Consider the following 18,729-nt stretch of genomic DNA (forward strand, 5'->3'; position numbering starts at 1 on the left):
ATCCTATTCCTCCAGGTCGAGAAGCCTGTCGTAAGTTGAATAAAATCGTCTGGCAGCAGCAGAAATAAGATGAAAATGATGACCTCTAAGGAATTATAATCTTGCTTGGATCTTTTCCCTCTTCCTGTCTTCCTAATTTACGATCTCTTATTTTTTTTTCTTTTTTTACTTTTCACTTTTTCGTTTTGCCTGGTTTTCCTCTTTCCTCGACATTACGTTCATTATCATCTATCATCATCCTTGTCATAGTCTGCATTTCAGCATCAGCATTATTATCATCTTCCACCTTCATCATCATCATTATCATCAACTTGTGATAGTTCATTGTCTTTCTTCCTGCTTGCTTTCCCACTGTCTTATTTATCTGTCTACTATTTTTCTTTTTTGACCTCCCTCACTACCTGCCAGTTTTTCTTTCTACCTTCCTACCTATCTACCATCTACCTACCTACATGTCGTCTTACAGACCTAACTTATCTACCAGCCTTCCCATCCCTGCTCATCAGATCTGCTTACCTGTCTACCTACCTACCTACATAGTACTTACACTACCAACCAACTTTTCTTCCTGTCTGCCTCCCTGCTTTCTTATCTACCTGCCTACCAACATGCCTTCTGACATAATAAACTTACCTACCAGTCTTCCCACTCTAACAAACAACTCTTTCCTGTCCATTTACCTACTTACCAACATACTTAACTCTCTTTCTACTTACCTGAATGTTTCTCTGCTTGCCTTCTTGCATATCCACCTGTCTACATGTCCCTGCCTCTTACCTATGTTCTTGCGTTCTTGCTTTCCTACCTGCCTCCCTGCCTCTCTTCCCATGTGTCTGATCCACCAACCTCTCTACCTTACTTCCATCTCGTGTCAACCTGTTTACCATCCTGTCTCTCTTCCTGCCTTCAAAACTCCCTCTCAGACTACTCCCTTCACCTGTCTTTCTTACCTACCTGCCTTCCAGCCCCTTACGAAGCTAATTTGGGCCCTATCTATCTTTTTACCCACCCATGTATCTGTGCCCAGTTCACTTTAATGTCTGACCCTGCCTACTTATCCTGTTCTCCAGTCCATGCCTCCCACAAACATCACAACCCTATTTATCCCAACTAGTCTTCGTCCTTACCCACCTGTCCACCATACCTACCTACCTCTACCTACCTACCTACCTACCTACTTGTTTTCCTACCCGCCAAACCACCCACACTACCTCCCTAGCATTACCAACCCACGTTCATACTCAACTTCCCACCCTACTTTCCTGCTCCTACCTACTTACATTCCTACCCACCTGCCTCACTGCCTCCTACCAACGTCCCGACGCTAACTATCCCTACCAACCTGCCTTTCCCCATTATCTCTTGTTGCCTGTCCCTGGCTCACCTGATGGCCTGCCTGTAGTGGTGGAGGGCCAGGTGTGGGTTGCCAACGTCCCTCTGAAGGTTGGCGTAGTTGTAGTGCATTTTGGCGTTGTCTGGCAGAGTCCTGAGGCCGGAGCTGTGGGGAAAGAAGGAGGAGTCAGGCAGAAATTAGAAGGATTATGACAGGGGTTAGGCAGGGATTGGGCAAGTGTTAGAAATTAGGAAGATATGAGGACGTGTTAGTATGAGTTTGGCAGGAGATAAGAAAAGGTTAGGAAGGGATTAGAAAATATTAGGAAAGTTTTAGACCGGAGTTAGGAACTGATTAGATAAGGGAAGTGTTAGAAAAGGGAAAGGTTCGGCAACATAAAGGTCAGGCAAAGGAGATTTCAGGCACTGGAGAGGTAAGGTAGGGGAGAGGTGAAGCAGGAGGAAGGTTAGGTTTGGGAGAGGTTAGGTAGGAAAGAAGTTAGGCAGGGGAGTGGGTAGAGAGGGGAGAGGGTAGGCAGTGGAAAGGTTAGGCAGGGAAGTGAGTAGGCAGGGGAGAGGGTAGGCAGGGGAGACGTTAGGAAAAGGTGAGGTTGGCAAGTAAGAGGTTAGGCAAGGGAGAAGTTAGGCTAAAGAGAGGTTAGGCAAAGAGAGGTTAGACAATGGGAGAGGTTAGACAAAGGAGGTTAGGCAAGGGTGAGGTTAGCAAGGGTGAGGTTAGCAAGGGAGAGGTTAGCAAGGGAAAGGTTAAGCAAGGGTGAGGTTAGGCAAGGGAAAGGTTAGACAAGTGAGACGTTAGGCAGGGGAGAGTTTAGGCAAGAGAGGTTTTAGGAAAGGGAAAGGTTAGGCATGGAAGAGGTTAGGCAAAGAGGAGTTAGACAAAGGGAGAGGTCAGGCAGGGGAGAGGTTAGGAAAAGAGTGGCTAGAAAAGGGAGGGGTTAGGCAGGAACCCCGGTAAGTAATGAGGCAGGAAGTGACAGGCAGAGAATTAGGAAGAAGAGGGTTCAGGAGGAGGGGCAGGAAAGTAGGAAAGGCAGAGAAAAGATTGGGTAGAGAGTTTAGGCAGACGCAGTTTTGGCAGGAGAGTGCTTAGACAGAGGAGAGCCTCGACAAGGGAGAGCTTTGACAGTGAAGACCTTAAGCAGAGGAGGGCTTAGACTGAGGAGAGCTTAGAGAGTTGAACTTTGGCAAAAGAGAGCTTCCACAGGGTAGAGCTTAGACAGAGGACAACCTAGGCAGGGAAGATCTTAGGAAGGGGAGAGCTTAGGTGGATGAGAAGAGCTTAAGCAGAGGAAAGCTTAGATAGAGGAGCTTGAAGAACCTAATGAAATGCGTGGCCAGAGGAGAAAGCCTCGGCTGAGGATAAGTTAAGGATGCAGTGAATAATGGGTGTGTGGTGTATGTGTGCGTGAGAGATATGAGAGACTCTTTTTAACACTGTAATACACGTGCTTGTATCTATAACGAGGGTGAAGGTAGCACGACTGAAATAAGAGACAAAGCCATCTCACTGGAAGCATTATTGGCTTGATTACCGATTCAATGGATAGATGGATGGATAATTGGATGAACAGGCGGATGTATGGATAGAGGAGTGAATGGATGGACCGTTGGGTGAATGGCTGGATGGTTTAATGACTGGAAACTATTGATAGTTGAAAAGATGTGTTAAGATAACCATCAATGGTAAGATGGTTGGAATGAAAGGATAGTTAGATCAATGTACGATTAGATGATGCAAATGATTAAAAGATAGTTTATTCGACAGATGGACAGATAAATGCGTGACTGAAATGAATACATACTTATGCATGCTCAGACGACTAAAATGACTAATCTAAGATAGCTGGATGAACGGATAGGTGGATGGACGGATGGAAGGTATGGATGAACGGATGAATGGATTGCTAACAGACAGGTAACCGGGTGGGTGAACGATTAGATAGATAGATGAATGAATGAATGAGTGAATATTAAATGAACTGAGAGATTTAATGATCAAATCGTTGGAAAGGTGGACGGATGCACAAATGGTTGACTGACAGTGAAAACCGCAGAGATGAATTAACAAATGAACAAAATATTAACAGTTAATTCAGCTTATGAAGATTAACAACTTCAAATCGACGACATCTTTAATTTCTATTTTTTTAATAATACCAGACGATTATGTTAAATTTAGGAGTCTGTCAAGATAGAGAAAGGGTACATAAAGGCCTTACCTAACCCCTCCAGCTCCAAATGTGTCTCCCAATATGAACAAAATCGTCTGAGAGAAACAAAAGTAAAACCCGGAAGAAGTCAAGCTAGTGAAGGAGTAAAGCAAGGAGACAGAGGAGTAAGAAGCAGATGAAAAGAGGAGAGGAAAACGTTGAACGGAGTGAGGTAGGGGGTAAGTAAGTAGGGAGGTAGGTGAGTAAATGAGCAAGCAGATTAAGTAGGTAGGTAAGTCTCCGTGATGGGAAAAAGTATAAAACGTGAGAGAAAAAAAAAGAGGAAGGGAGGTAGGAAGAAGGAAGAGAAAGAGAGCAAAAGGGTGAGTGGTGAGTAAGAATAGGGACAGAGCTGAACAAAGGAATATTGGGAAAGCGTAACAAAAGAATGAAGTGAAAAAGAAATATTATGCAAAGAAAGATGATGCTGATAAAATTATGTGGGGAAGAGAAACACTGCTATTTGGAAAAGCGAGTTGGAAAAAAGAGAATACAAGGAAGGAAAAAATATACATGTAAGACACAAGAAAAAGAGGAAGAGGTGAAGGAAGAATTAAAGGACACAATTAAAGAATGATGAAAATATACAAGGAAGGAAGAAGCAGGTGCAGGAAGGCAAAAAGGAAGGAGGGAAGGGGTAGAGAAAGGGAAGAAACTGAAACCAAGTGCAGGAGGGAATGAATGAATAAATGAATGAATCAAAGACGGAAGAAATAAGAGAAGGAAAGTTGGAAGGAGGAAAGAAATTATAATTATATTGTAGAAAGTAAGTTCAGAGAGATAATACTATATTGCGAGGATGAATCAGACAGATAAAAAAAAATGCGAGAAAAAGAATTAATAAGTAAATATGAGAAGAGAAGAGGAGAGAAGAGAGAAAAGAAGGAAGGAAGGAAGGAGGGAAAGAAAGAGGGAGGGAGGGAGAGAAGAAGGAAGGAAGGAAGGAGTCAACAAATTATATATAACATAAAGAAAAATGGAAAACAGGAAGCTAAAATTATACGGGAATAAATTATGATTCAAAGGGGAGGAAGGAGAAGGGAGATGGAAAAAAATAGTTGAGGAACGAAAGGAAGAAGGAAAGAAGCAAGTAAAGAACGAACTGAAGAAGGTAGGAAGGAGGGAAGGAAGGAAGGAAGGAGGCAGGGAAGGAAGGAAGAAAAGAGGAAGGAAGGACAGAAGGAAAGAAGGAAGTGTGAAAAGGAATAATATGGAAGAAAATGAAAGACAAGAAACCACACTTTTAAGAAAATGACTGAGGGAGATGAAACGGAGAGGAAGAAGAGAGGAGAGGGAAAGAGTTACTACACAAAGATGAAAGGAAGGAGGGGGAAGGTTAAGGAGAGGAGAGAATGAGTAAGAAGAGAGAAGAGAGTGTGCCAAGGAAGCCAGATGAAAGAATTGAGAGAGAGAGAGAGAGAGAGAGAGAGAGAGAGAGAGAGAGAGAGAGAGAGATGAAGGGGAAAGAATTATGACAGAGCGGGAGGGAAGGAGGGAGAGAGGAGGAAGAGGGAAAGAGAAAGGGAGAGGGGGGAAGGATATGAAACAGGGAGAGAGGGAGAGGGGAGAAAAGAGGAAGGAGGCAGGGGGAGAGGGGAAGAGAGGGGGGGATAAAGGAAATGAAGCAAGGAGAGAGGGAGGGAGGAGAAAGGAGGAAGAAGAGGAGGTGAAGGAGCAGGAGGAGGAAGCAATAAGGAGGGCACTGGTGTGGAAGATGATGGGAAGGAGACTATGAAGGAGGGATGGATGGTTGGATGGATGGTTGGAAGGATGGTTGCGTCAATGGATGGATGGGTGGTTCGATGGACGGTTGGCTGGTTGGAAAGAAAGGGGGGAGGGTTGATGACTTGGTGAATGGGTTAACAGATGAAAATATGGATGGATAGGTGAATGAATGAATGGATGGAAAGATGATTGGTTGGGTTGATGGCTGGCTGGATGGATGGACAGCACAGTGGTTGGATGGATGGATGGGTGGATAATAGAATGGATGAAATGATGGATGGATGCTTGGAAGGATTGGTGGCTGGATGGATGATTAGACTGACTGATGGATGTTGAATGCACAGTTGGTCGGATGAATGGATGGATGGATGAAGGGTTGATTAATATGTTGGATAGAAAAATGGATAGATGAATGGGTGAGTAGACAGATAGTTGGATTGGTTGGATGGGTGACCAATGTAAAATCAGCTGGATGGGTGATTAAATGAACGAATGAATGGTCGGATAAAGGATAAGTAGATAGATAACCTGGATAACTGAATGAAAGTATCGCTGTTTAGATGGATGGATGATTGGTGGACGGATGGTGTCTGGCTGGATGAGTGATTGGCTGGTTAAATGGGTGACAGGAAGTTTGGGTGGATGGATGGATGGATGGATGGACAGAGGGTTGATTAGTTGGATGGATGGATGGATGATTGTGTGGACAGTTGTCTGGCTGGTTGGATGACTAATTTAAGGAATGGAAGATAGGACGAATATTCCAATGAACAAAAGGATGAATGTGTGGATGGATGGTTTATTAGCTGTCTGTGAGGGACTGACGAACAAATGTGTGAAAACTAAAATAATGACTAAAGAACACATGAATTGGATGGAAGGATTAATGAAAGAATAGATTGCTGAATGGATGCATGGAAGGAGAGTTGCAGGTAGCGTTGTAGGGAGAGAGGAATGAATAGACGGATGAATGGATGGATGGATGGATTGACAGTTGCAGGTAGAATAAGAGGAATGGAGGAATAAATGAATGGGTGGATGGATGGATGCAGACGGAGATGAAAGGAAAGGATGAATGAACGAATGGAAAGATATATGGATGGACAGAGGTACTTCGGTGGATGAACAGCTGACAGAGGAGAAACCACTGAGAGAGAGAAGGATGAATAAGTTGGATGGCCGGATGAAGGTAAGAATAAAAGAAAGGATGAAACGGAGGAAAAGGATAGAAAACTGGGTGGTGGGAGAAAGGCGGAAATATAGGTGGATGGATGGATGGAGGGTGAAGAATATATGTATGTATGGATGGATGTCAGGAAACAGAGGCGAGAAGAAAGAAGGAAAGATAATGGCTGGGGAGAGGAAAGGAAGATTGGAAGCAAGAGGCAGATGAACTGTATTTATAAAGATGCAATAGGCAGATAATTTTGAAAATAAAATAAAAAGCACATCATTTTACAGTGAGATAAAAGAAAAATTATGAGAAAAATTATGCAGATTGATGAAAGGAAACAAATGGACGAGGATTCAATGATGGAGAAATACTTAGAAGAGCTGACATACATACAGACAGACAGACAGACAGACAGACAGACAGACACACACACACACACACACACACACACACACACACACACACATACAGAGAGAGAGAGAGAGAGAGAGAGAGAGAGACACTAAGGAGGATGAAAGGAAATTAAGGCAAGGCCAAAGTGAGAGACAGTGAGTGAGAGAGAGAGAGATGAGATGATGAGAGAAAGAAGGTAAGTCCTGATGACCATGATAAAGGGAGGGATCAGGGAAATATGGAAGAGATGAGAGAGAGAGAGAGAGAGAGAGAGAGAGAGAGAGAGAGAGAGAGAGAGAGAATATCGAGGTAAAAAGAGATGAGTAAGTGGGAATGGAAAATGGAATTGGAAAGAACATTGAAAACGGATATGGGCTGAGAGAGAGAGAGAGAGAGAGAGAGAGAGAGAGAGAGAAGGGAAGGAAATGAAGTAAAGAACAAAAAATTTAAATACTGAACAGAAAAAAATTAAATGAAGAAGAAAAGAAAAAAAGCAGATTAAAATGGAAAGGAAGAGAGAAGGGGTGACAAAGAAGGACAAATAGGGAAGAAGGGAAGAAATGGTGACGTTAAATAAGAAATGAAAGAAGGGAAGAAAGAGAAGAAAAGAGACCGAAAGAAGGGAAGGTAGAGAGAAAAGAAGCGTGAAGGAAGAGACGAGGTAATGAAGGAAAGGGAGTAGGAGAAAAATAAACAGAGTTGTGTCGGAACAAAAAAAGGAAAATGGGGAAATAAAGGGGGAAGAAAGAGTATCAGCCACAAAAAATGAAAACATGGAAGGGGGAAATAAAGACAAAGGGACAAAATAGGGTAATGGATAAAGATGTGGAAGGAAGAAGCAGAGACGAATGAATGGGTGGACGAATGGCGTGGAAAATGAAAATGAAGAGACGAAATGAAGGGAAGGTATAGACTTAAGAAGGGAGGAAGCAAAGAGGAAGGAGAGGAAGGAAGTGGGGAATGGGGATAAGGGATGGAGAGAAAATATATATGTTGAAAAGGAGATAGGAAAAGCGAATAAAAAGATGAAAGACAAGAACAGCGAAAAATATTTAGGGTAGAAAAAGAGGAAAGTGAGTTGAATAAAAAGATTTAAAAATAAAGAGGATGGCAGATAAAAGGACAAAGCTAAAGTGGAATGAATAAACGACGAAAAGGATGAATGATTAATGAATGAAAGAACGGAAGAGAAGGGTGGAGACAAAATGGAAATAGCGGAAAAAGGTATGAAAGGAAAAACCAAAGAAAATGGAAAGAAAAGTATTATAAAAAATGTTAAGGAAGGAAAAAATACTTAGGAAGGAGAGAACGGAAGTGATGAATGGAAATGAAAGGATGAAACGGAGAGAACAGATAACGAGAGAAAAGTATGAGGCAATGACCAAAAAAAAAAAAAAAATGGAAGAGAGGAATGGAGAGACGATGATGGTAATGAATGGAAGGATAGAAAGAACAGACAATCATGGGAAAGTAAGAGGCAAAGACAGAAAAAAAATAAAAGAGAGAGAGAAGGGAGAGGGGAAAATGGTAGGAAAGGAACAAGCAAAAACGAATGACGCTAGGAAAAAGGGGGATGTGGAAGAGGAAGAAGAGGAATGGAAGAGAAGGATACACATGCAAGAAAGAGGAAATGGTTATGAGTCGGAACGAATGGAGGAAATGAAGAAAAAGTTTGAAGGTGAGGGGAAGGAATCATGGAGATAAAGGGGGATGACGGTAGGGAACAGAGAAAGAGAAGGAATAGTGATAGGAAGAAGAATTAGAAAGGGGAGAGGAAAAGAAAAATATAGAAGAGAAGTAAAGCAAGTAGAATGTGAAGGACCAAAAAAGTTACAAGAAAAGAACAGAAATAGGAAAAGAGGAAAACAAAAGAGTAGAAAATAAGAAATGAGAATAAAAATGGCAAAAAAAAAAAGAAAATTTATGAAACTATATATAAAACAAATGAAATGTAAATGAGAAGGAATAAGTGTGGGAAGCAAAATCAAATAAAGTAGATAGAATATATGCAGGAAAAGATGAAAGAAATGAAAATGTCAGAAATAGGAAAGAGGAGTTGTGAGGGAGAGAAGAGAAAAGAATAATGCAAGGAGCGAAAGAATGAGGGAAATCAAGCGGAAAGCGATAGTCAGAGGAGGAGAAATGTAGGAACAGGAGTGGAGGCAGAGAAAAATATAGAGAAGAGGGGAAGAATAAGAGGTGAAATACAAAGAAGTACAAACTGCGCCAAACCTATGAATCCTCTTCAAATTGTTTGTTACGGAGAAGATTTTCATTGAGGTATTGTTTCCTTAAGTACAAGTTCAGAAGAGTAAAGAAAGAAGGCTCCACCACCCACCCACTAATTCATTCAGCCAAAGCTTGAAGGAAGATGTAAGAAAATTGCTGTAGAAATTTCATTAAAAGAAAGAAAATAGACGAGGAAAAAAGGAAGGAAAAAGGACGAATAAAATAGGATGAAAAAGAAATGCGGAAAGAACATAAACATGAGATGTAAGGGAAAAGAAAACAGGAAGACGAAAAGATGAGAGTAAGATAGGGAAAGAAGAATACAGATGAACGAACTGAATACATAGATAGGAATGAGGAAGGAGAAGAAGAGATTTTAAGCAAGGAGAAAAACAGATTACAAGGCAGTGAAATGAAGCAAGGAGAAAGAAGTTAAAGGAAGTGGAAGACAATGAAAGGAAGAAAGAAAAGAATAGGAAGAAAATAATGATTAAAAATGGATGAAATAAAAGGAAAAAAGAGAATGATAACTCTTGGGAATAAAGGGGGAAAGAAATAATGGAAATAGAGGAAAGAGAAAGTGGTTAGAAGAAAGAGAGAGAGAGAGAGAGAGAGAGAAAGAGAGAGAGAGAGAGAGAGAGAGAGAGAGAGAGAGAGAGAGAGAGAGAGAGAGAGAGAGAGAGAGGATGTAAAGAGAAAAAGAAAACGTGGAAGGGATGGAGGAAGGATAAAAAGTAGATCATAATAAAGTTGGTACGGAGGAAAAAAAGACGGGAGACGAGAAAGAGGAGGATAGGAGGGGGGGAAAAAGGTGAGGAGGAGGGAGAGAAAGAGGAGAATCAGAGAGATAGAAGCTTGGCAGAGAGTTTGGTGCTCGGTGCCAAGCTTTCTCTCTCTCTCTCTCTCTCTCTCTCTCTCTCTCTCTCCTATAATGAGATGTTGAGGGCAATTTTCGTGCTAATAACGATGATGATAATATTATTGATGAGGGTTACGAGTTTGGGTAGATGCTGACTGATGATGATGATGATGATGATGATGACGATGATGATGATGATGATGATGATGATGATGATGATGATGATGATGATGATGATGATGATGATGATGATGATGATGATGATCCTATAACTACTACACGATTGTATTACTGGAAGTTCAATAATAAAACCCTAAAAATTAACGTGTATATGAACCAACTTATTAACTCTGAATTTTATAATGATGATGAAGGTGAAATTTATGGGGGTGATAAATTAGAGAATGATGACCTTGTGATGATGGTAGCCCTATTCAGACTCTGTGTCGATGTTGATGACGTTGATGATGATGATGATGGTGGTGATGATGATGATGATGATGGTGATGATGTTGATGATAATGATGATGATGATGAAGTGAAAAAGGCGGCATGAGTGATGATGATGAGATTAAAGTGACGGTGACGAAGATGATGCTGGTGATGACGATGACACTAACAAGAAAAAAATGAAACAGTAACTACTGCTCAGATAATATTCATAGATAGATAGATACATAGATAGACAGGTAAATAGACAGACAGACAGATAGACATGTAGATGGATAGAGAAATAGATATAGATAGATAAATAATGTAAAAGGAAATGCAAACGACTCACGTAAACAGGTCATCTCGGGTCTTCCAATCGAGGTTCCTCCGATACGTCCTGAGGGAGAAGACGAGGAGAAGGGCAAGTACCAGACCGCCCCTCCCCCTCCTTATCCCCCCTCCACCACGACCCCCACCACCACCACCACCACCACCACACACCAGCCTCCCTGCTCCCACCCCCACCAGCGTGCTCCACCCCAGACTGTAAGGAGTGGGGAGAGAAGTGGGGAGAAATTAGTTAAATTAGAAGTGAGGAGACATTAGCTAAGTCTGAAGTGGGGAGACACTGATCGAGTTTGAAGTGAGACACGTTAAAGTCAGAAGTGGGGAGAGAGTAATTAAACTAGAAATGAAGAGGAAATATTTTAAAGGAGGGGAGACAATAATGAAGTGTAAGTGAAAACTGTACCTAAACCTATTAGTTACAAGTCTCTCCTTAGTTTAATTTTTAAAACTCGTCTTCAGGTAGCAAAAACAAAGGAAAAATACATCATAGAACTGGAGATTAAAATACTGCGTAGTCAGCGATGGTGACAGAAAATAAGATGGGTCAGCTAATCTCTGCAAAGGAAATAAACAGTAGTAACATCGAGGTTTGATGTCTCTCTCTCTCTCTCTCTCTCTCTCTCTCTCATTTTTGCTCCGACTCTCCTCCTCCTTCATGCCAGGTCCAATATTAGCTGCTCAGGAAGGAAGAAATTATGCAAAGTACACTGGAGATATTTCAACCCTCTTATGAACTGGAAAACTCTAGTACAGTACTCTCTTCCAGACTAACGCAACACGATTTTATTCATCTAAGAGTGAGTCATAGTAGCCTGGGAGTTTTAATACAGTCTTTATTAACTCTATATTGAAGACCCTAGTGTTTTATTCCAGCTGCTGACAGATATTTTTAATCAATCTAGGGCTGTTGTTGTTTTTTTAATGCAAGGAAGAAGGAACCAAAATCCAGAAGGCCGCGATATATTCCCTAAAAAAAAAAAGTCAAAATCAATATATGTGAATAAGTAATAGGAGTATCACGTTAACTGATGTATTTAACTTTTTCAATACGATGACCTAATGTTTCTTTTGTTCCAGGTATGGCGGCCGGAGAGACGATTAGATGCAGTAGGAGTCTCCTTGTAATGAAGGAATTACCCCAGCAATTCACAGGTAATCTATCAGCACCTTGGTAGCCAGAAATCCCCAGCAGTCCCAAGGTAATCAAGTAATCCTCCAGGAAAGAAAGTAATCCCCAGATATTCAAGAAATCTCAGGTAACCCCTGGGTAATTAAGCAATACCAAGGAAATCCCATGTAGCCAAGCAAGTCTCAGGCAATCCCCAAGTAATCAAACAATCCGTATGTAATCCCCAGTTAATGAAGTAATCGTCATGTTATCCCCAAGTAATCAAATAATCCCCAGGTAACAAGGTAATTTCAAAGTAATAATAAGGTAACCAAGTAATCCCAGGTAATGAAGGAATTTCAAAGTAATTATCAGATAAAGACGTAATCTCAAAGTATTAATCAGGTAACCAAGGAATCTGATGTAATTAAGTAATCACCACAGTAATCCCCCAGGTAATCGCCCAGGTAGCCAAGCAATCAGGCAGGTAAGAGGGTAGTGGGCAAGTAAGGTGCAGTAGACGCCAGCACGGTGCACTAATTAAGCGAGAAATCCCAGCAGCTGTAATGACGACGCCGAGGCCACGCGTTAATTGAACTACACGAGAGGGGCACCACTTCTGACGGGACCTGGGGTGCTGGGGGGATTGGGGGATTGGGAATTGGGGATGATTAGACAGGGGACTGGAGTGGGTGGCTGCGGTGATGAGATGAGGGATTGGGGTAATCAACTGGGGACTGAGGTGATTAGATGGAGATAAAAGTGATGAGATGGGCCATTGGAGTGGGTGACTAGGGTGAACAGATGAAGGGTTGGGGTGGGTAATTAAGGTGAGGGATTGGGGTGGGTGACTGAGGTGATGAGATGAGGGATTGAGGTAGGTGACTGAGGTGGTGAGATGAGGGATTGGGCTGGGTGATCGAGATGATGAGATGAGGGATTGGGGTAGGTGATGAGATGAGGGATGGGGTGGGTGACTGAGGTGATAAGATGAAGGATTGGGGTGGGTGAATGAGGTGATGTTATGAATGATTGGGGTAATTAGGGTAGGGACTGGGGTAATTTAATGACGATTGGAGTGATGTGATGGGACATTGGGGTGGGTGACTGGGGTGACTAGATAAAGAGCTGGGGTGATGATTGGTCGTTATGAGATCCGGGGATGGGGGATTATGAAATGGTAGGTTCGAGAGGAGTAATAGTGGAAGCATGTGAGGGAGGACTGGAGGTGATGGACTGGACTGGCAGTGGCATTTGGGTATGGATTGGCAGTGGTTAGAAAGAGACTAAAGAGGGGATTTGGGTGCTGTGTTGGGGGGGAGGGGATTCCTGGAGGGGGTCTGGGAATGAAAATTTGAGGGGTATTAGATTACACTTTTGAGGTTTACTGGGGGGATGTTGGGAAATTGGGAGTAAGGGTTGAAGGTGGGGATTGGGGGTGAATTGGTGAGGAATGGAAAGGGCAATTGGATGACAGAGTTTGGGCATTAGTGGAGAGGGGAGAGGACAGATTGGATTTCACTCTAGTATTCTATTCCAGCTAACGCCAGACGAGTTTATTTTGCTGAGGGTCAATCAAATGAGACAGAGTGTTATAATCGTTTGGAATGGACCTGCAGTGGATTTCGACGATTAGCTAGCAGATTGGACATGCGTTGAGATGGCTACGTGGTGGTATACTGTATTAGCATTATCCTGGACCAGATGTTCGACCATTTGCAGATTATTTCACGCATTTCGGTGGTAGAAAAAGACAGTGCTATGGTTCTACGTTCTTTCCATATCACCTCTTCATGACGATCATCCTATTCTAGTATAATTATTGTTACATCTCACCATTCAAGACTGAGAGAGAAAAATGTTAGGCCAAGTTGTAGAAACAAGATGGTTGAGTGAGAGGTAATAGAAGGTAGAGATAAGTCTAAATGTTCGATGGTGCTGCTTTGGAACCCATTAGACTCCCAACTGCGTGATTCTAACGATTAGTCAAGGGATGGGGAGTGAGCTGGGGTGTGGACCTGAAGGTAACACGGCAGCTTTATGAGTCTAATATGGTAGATAAACCTATTCTGGAAGCCCTCAGATCTGGAAATGGGTGTGCGACAGAGTGTAACAATTACCTGAGGGACTGTAAGTGTGTGATGGGCTGGGGACGAAAAGATAGAAGGATATTTTATTACCTCCACAACAAAGATGGACGACGGGTATGTATTCAACCGTGTCTGTTTGTTTGTCTGTGTACAAGATATCTGTAAACATTGTTATCTGATCTGAATGAATTCTGGTTGATAGGTGGACAGTGGGTCACGGGAGACGTAGCTAGATTTTGAGGTGGATCCGGATCCGGATGCAAGAATAATTCATAAATTTTATTGCGTCAGCCTATGCATGTGCATTCTGAGAATGTACAGCAGGCTAGACTTGACTGGAGAATCATTTACTATGTGATACGGTAAATGTATTCGTCTGGTAGGAAAGAGAAAGTGCAGCAGTAAATCTTAAATTTTATTGGCGTTGCGGAAGTATGCTCTCTCTGAGTGTGTGCCTTCTAGAATGGTGGTTGTGACTAGTAGATAGAGATATTCTAGTATTCAGTGCATTGATAAGATAGCATTTAAACCATGGGGATGGTCTAGTTCTGTCAGGTGAAAACAGATCGACTACTTAAGGGTTAAGTATTGCCTTTCTACTGAACCATTACCCCTTACCGAAGCATTGCGCCTTTACTGAAGACCCCCGTGGGAGTTTCGAGTGAACGACGCTGATCACCTTCGTGATGAGATTGAGGGGCAATTAATTTGAATATATGTAAATGGGGGTGAGGCACTTTTGTAATGGGACGGGATAAGAGACTGGTGATTTGGTAAAGAGGGCCCTGGGGAACGATAAAGTACGGAAGCGTAGGGCTGGAATAAATACTACCTTTTCCCCCCGATTCGTATGTTTGGTTTGTTGTTGGAGCGAGGGATGCATGAGAGAACATTATTAAATCTGTAATCCGGGTGGTAGAGCTCAACCAAAACTTTATTATTTAGAAAATTATTAAAGCTACGGCAGATCTACTCACATCGTTAAAAAACTTGTGATGAAATAGGTGCTTTTTTTCCCCTCCACTGTATTGCTGAAAAAAAGGCCAAATTGAACACCAAAACTGTTATTAAGGAATCTATTAACGGGTCAGCAGATTTAAGTACATCACTGGAAAGCTTGCGAAAAGGTAATATGCGTTGCTTAATTACTTTCCCAAAATTCACTTCTTCAAAGCTGCAAAAGCCAAAACGTTCTAACGAGCATCAAAACTGTTACTTCAGAATCTATCACAGTCACAGTGAATCTATGCTCATCATTGGTAAGCGACTGGAGGAGGAAGAGGTATTACTTGGGTGGCTTTTTTCAGAACTTTCGACTTTATTGCTAAAAGGGGGAAAAAAAAAGTGTCCATGGCAGCGAAAGCATAAACACTGAGGTTCCTATGGCCCTCTCTCAACTGAATACATTACCTGGTGCTATGTGGAAGACAACACTAGCGCTGTTGCAACCGTGGGGGAGTTAAAAAGCGGAAGCTGGATGTGTATCGCCGGACGGTACCCACAACAAAATGAATGCCATATCATGCCAGGTTGAATGAAGAGAAGGAATAAACACAGATTAATCCCACTTTGTATGTCTGTTATTGTCCTGATATGGTAAGCTGTATAGAATCGCACAGAGGAAGCAAGAGCAAAGTGAGAGACAGTCATCGTTACGTTTAGCAATGAATCGTATGTTTGTTTCCTGGGTATGTTAAGCTTCACATGGTGGGGACGACTCTAGTATTTTATTCCAGCTAACGCTAGATAATTTTATTCGCCTGAGATTAAGTCAAAGGAGCCTGAGAGAGTTAATACTGGTACTAATAACCATTTCATGATCTTGACAAGCCTGGTACTAAATTCTGTTCTATTCAAGCCAAACTATTCCTTCAGTTAAGAGTGAGCGATGGGAGCGTGAGTTAACACCTTCATGCTCCTATGATGGATGAATAAAACCTTCTGACACTGTTGTCCAGACCATGAGAAGGTTAACAGCAACAGCACTAAGATTTGGATGATACATCTGCATGCAATCGTCTGGAGGTAACAAGTTAATGAAAATGATATCGTAGTTATGAGAAGTGTAGGGAGGAAACAATCGCGTCTTATTCCTCTCATCGTATATTAGTATAATTTCTTCCTGAATCTGGGTTATCTGGGTAATGAATTTGTTAGAAATCCATGTGGATGTTTGGTTTGTATAAAATCCCCTGAAGAAAGCATGAAAAAAGTGAAAGAGAATGTTTTTGTGTTGTAATGGTTTACATTTCCTTTCAACAATAGCTGTGTTATTAATAGTCTGGGAACCTCAAAGTTGAAGAAATCATGGCTTAAGAAGGTCCCAGGAAAGGCTACCACAGTCCAAGTCATTCAGGTCGTAAACCCTGCTGCCGTGACATCGTTTTGCATGGCAGAACCTCCGGACACATCTTAATAGCGAACCGCGGAGCATTAGAGCACTGCTTACTCCAACCAGAGCTCTGTCACTATGCTACGATACTTATTCTTTTTAATATCAATTTACCGTACATTAATCTCAAATGTGTGGAAATCAGTGAGCCGTATGAAAAAGTATATCCTAAGGAAAATGAGTAAGGAAGCCTCAGCCTGAGAGATAAAGACCCTTAAGTCTTTCCAACACAATTTGTTCAGACGTAGGCAAACGAACGGATCCTGAATTTGGGTTCTAGGATTTTTCCTCAGTGGGAACAAGGTTTTACGGGCTGTCTTTGATCCTTATATTGGATCAACACACACGCCCACACACGCACGCACGCAGGCACTACACACACAGACGCGTACCCCCCCCACACACACTCACTCACTCACACACTTGCACATCCCCACTAGCCCACTTCAAACACACACTCACACACATCCCAACTTCTAAATTCGAGCTCTTTCCTCACCTCGGGATGTATAGAAGCCGCTCTGCCACGACGAACCCTACTCTGAAGAAGAGGTTGGACGCTGGCAGGAAGGACAGCACCAGCACTAGCACCGACCACACCACCGCCCTGCCTTCACGGGTCTGCAAGAAAATAGAAGCAGTATAAATAGTTCGGCTGGTTCATAATGTAGTGTGTTGGAGGAGGGGTTTTGTGTGTGTGTGCCTGTCGGGATTGTGTGTGTGTGTGTGTGTGTGTGTGTGTGTGTGTGTGTGTGTGTGTGTGTGTGTGTGTGTGTGTGTGTGTGACCAATCTACTGGTGTAAAACAAGGATAGAAAAAAGAAAGAGCCTTTTTTATATTTTTGCTTGGACCTCTATTTCGGTATTCATTACAAATCACGACACGCAAATCGCTCTCACAGTCTAAAGTGTCGATTTCTACATAACCTAATGCATAACTGGCTAAAATGGCAGGAAAAGTAGGAAAGCGCGAAATAAAATGCGGAAATTTGTAGATGAAGGGTTGACGGATAAGAACGTGGTGCAAAGGGTAGAAAGAAAGGGGTGTTAAGGGTAGGTAGAAGGCGGAAGGGTGGAGAGAAAAGACGAAAATGGGGATATTTAGGGAAGAGGCCTTAAGTTTCGTAAAAGAAATGCTAGGCAGGAAAAAGAAACGTTAATACCTTCACCTGAATGACGTATTATATTTATTGTTAGAACTCCAAACAATTTTATTCAGTTCAGGAAAAAGATCCAGTACTGAAACGATTACTGAAGGCTATATCTAACACCTCTAATTCTAAAAGTCTCTCATAAGATGACTATAACCATCTGAGTATATCAAGAACGAGAAAAAAAAAAAAAATCATTGAAGTGGAAGTGATATGAAGCTTGCAGGAGGTACGCCCTTTTCTCTTTCGCTAAAATTGTCATCTCTCCAGTTTCAAAGCATAGCTATAGCAGCAGCTTAACACTGGACTATGATGCTAGTCACAGGGGGGTGAGAGCTGAGGAAGAGGATGTGATGGGGAGATTAAGTGTGCAGGGAGAGGAGAGGATGGGAGAATATTGTGTGAGAAGGGAGGGGGAGAGAAAGTACCATGAGGAAAGGAAGGGAAAGAGGATAAAGGACGATTTTATGGAAAGTAGGACGAAAGTAAGAAGGGGAGTTGAAAAAAGATGAAATAATTCCAATAAAATGATACATAAGAGAAACAGAAGAAAGGCATAAATAATAAGCAGTGTAGAACAATATAAATACCGTATACGATAAAAGCAGCTGAAAAACAATAGAGAACCAATAATAAGATGAGAAGATAGAGCGTGAACAAAAAAGTATGAAGGGAGGTTGGGGGAGGGAGACGTAAGAAAAATAATGAAATAGATAAGATGGAAAAAATATAAGAGAAACAGAAAGAACAGAACCTACAATTAGCACTAGAGGATCCTATGACCCTCTCTCAGCTGGAAGAAATTATGAAAAACTAGAAAGCACTAAGGGAATGCATACCTCAGCCAATGCCATTAAAAGTATCCGGATCCGCATCCACTCAAAAATTTGATAAATTCTTTCTCGGTCCATGGCCCACCTTTCCACAAAATTTCATTAAAATTCACTGAAAACTTTTAGAGATATTGTACGGGATACTCCGGATCCGGATCCAGATCCGCCCTCCCAAATTTAATAATTTCCTCCTTGGTCCATGGCCCACCCTGCCACAAAATTTCATCAAAATCCATTTATAACTTTTTGAGCAATCCCGGATCCGGATCCGTGGATATACTGTAGAGTCCGGATCCGGATCCGTCCCAAAATTCAATAAATGTTTTCATGGTCCATTGCGCACCTTTCCACAAAATTTCAATGATATTCATTGAGAACTTTTGGAGATATTGTGCGGGATACTCTAGATCCGGATCCGGATCAGGCCCCAAAT

The 18,729-nt window shown here is 41.9% G+C and overlaps 1 protein-coding gene across 1 annotated transcript in view; it reads right to left on the minus strand.

The window, feature by feature from the left end:
* LOC145413516 (protein O-mannosyl-transferase TMTC1-like) overlaps positions 1–18,729 on the minus strand; it is a 243,726-nt gene that overhangs the window by 27,043 nt on the left and 197,954 nt on the right. Inside the window, exons 10-12 of the mRNA XM_080283212.1 lie at positions 16,813–16,934; positions 10,725–10,919; positions 1,385–1,498 (exon numbers count right to left, since the gene is read on the minus strand). Of these exons, the coding sequence (XP_080139338.1) occupies positions 1,385–1,498; positions 10,725–10,919; positions 16,813–16,934 (431 nt within the window). The remainder of the gene's footprint in view (positions 1–1,384; positions 1,499–10,724; positions 10,920–16,812; positions 16,935–18,729) is intronic.

The sequence above is a fragment of the Coenobita brevimanus genome, chromosome 96, assembly GCF_032717465.1.
Source record: "Coenobita brevimanus isolate Jiangsu-jjx chromosome 96, ASM3271746v2, whole genome shotgun sequence".
NCBI classification, from domain to species: Eukaryota; Metazoa; Arthropoda; class Malacostraca; order Decapoda; family Coenobitidae; genus Coenobita; species Coenobita brevimanus.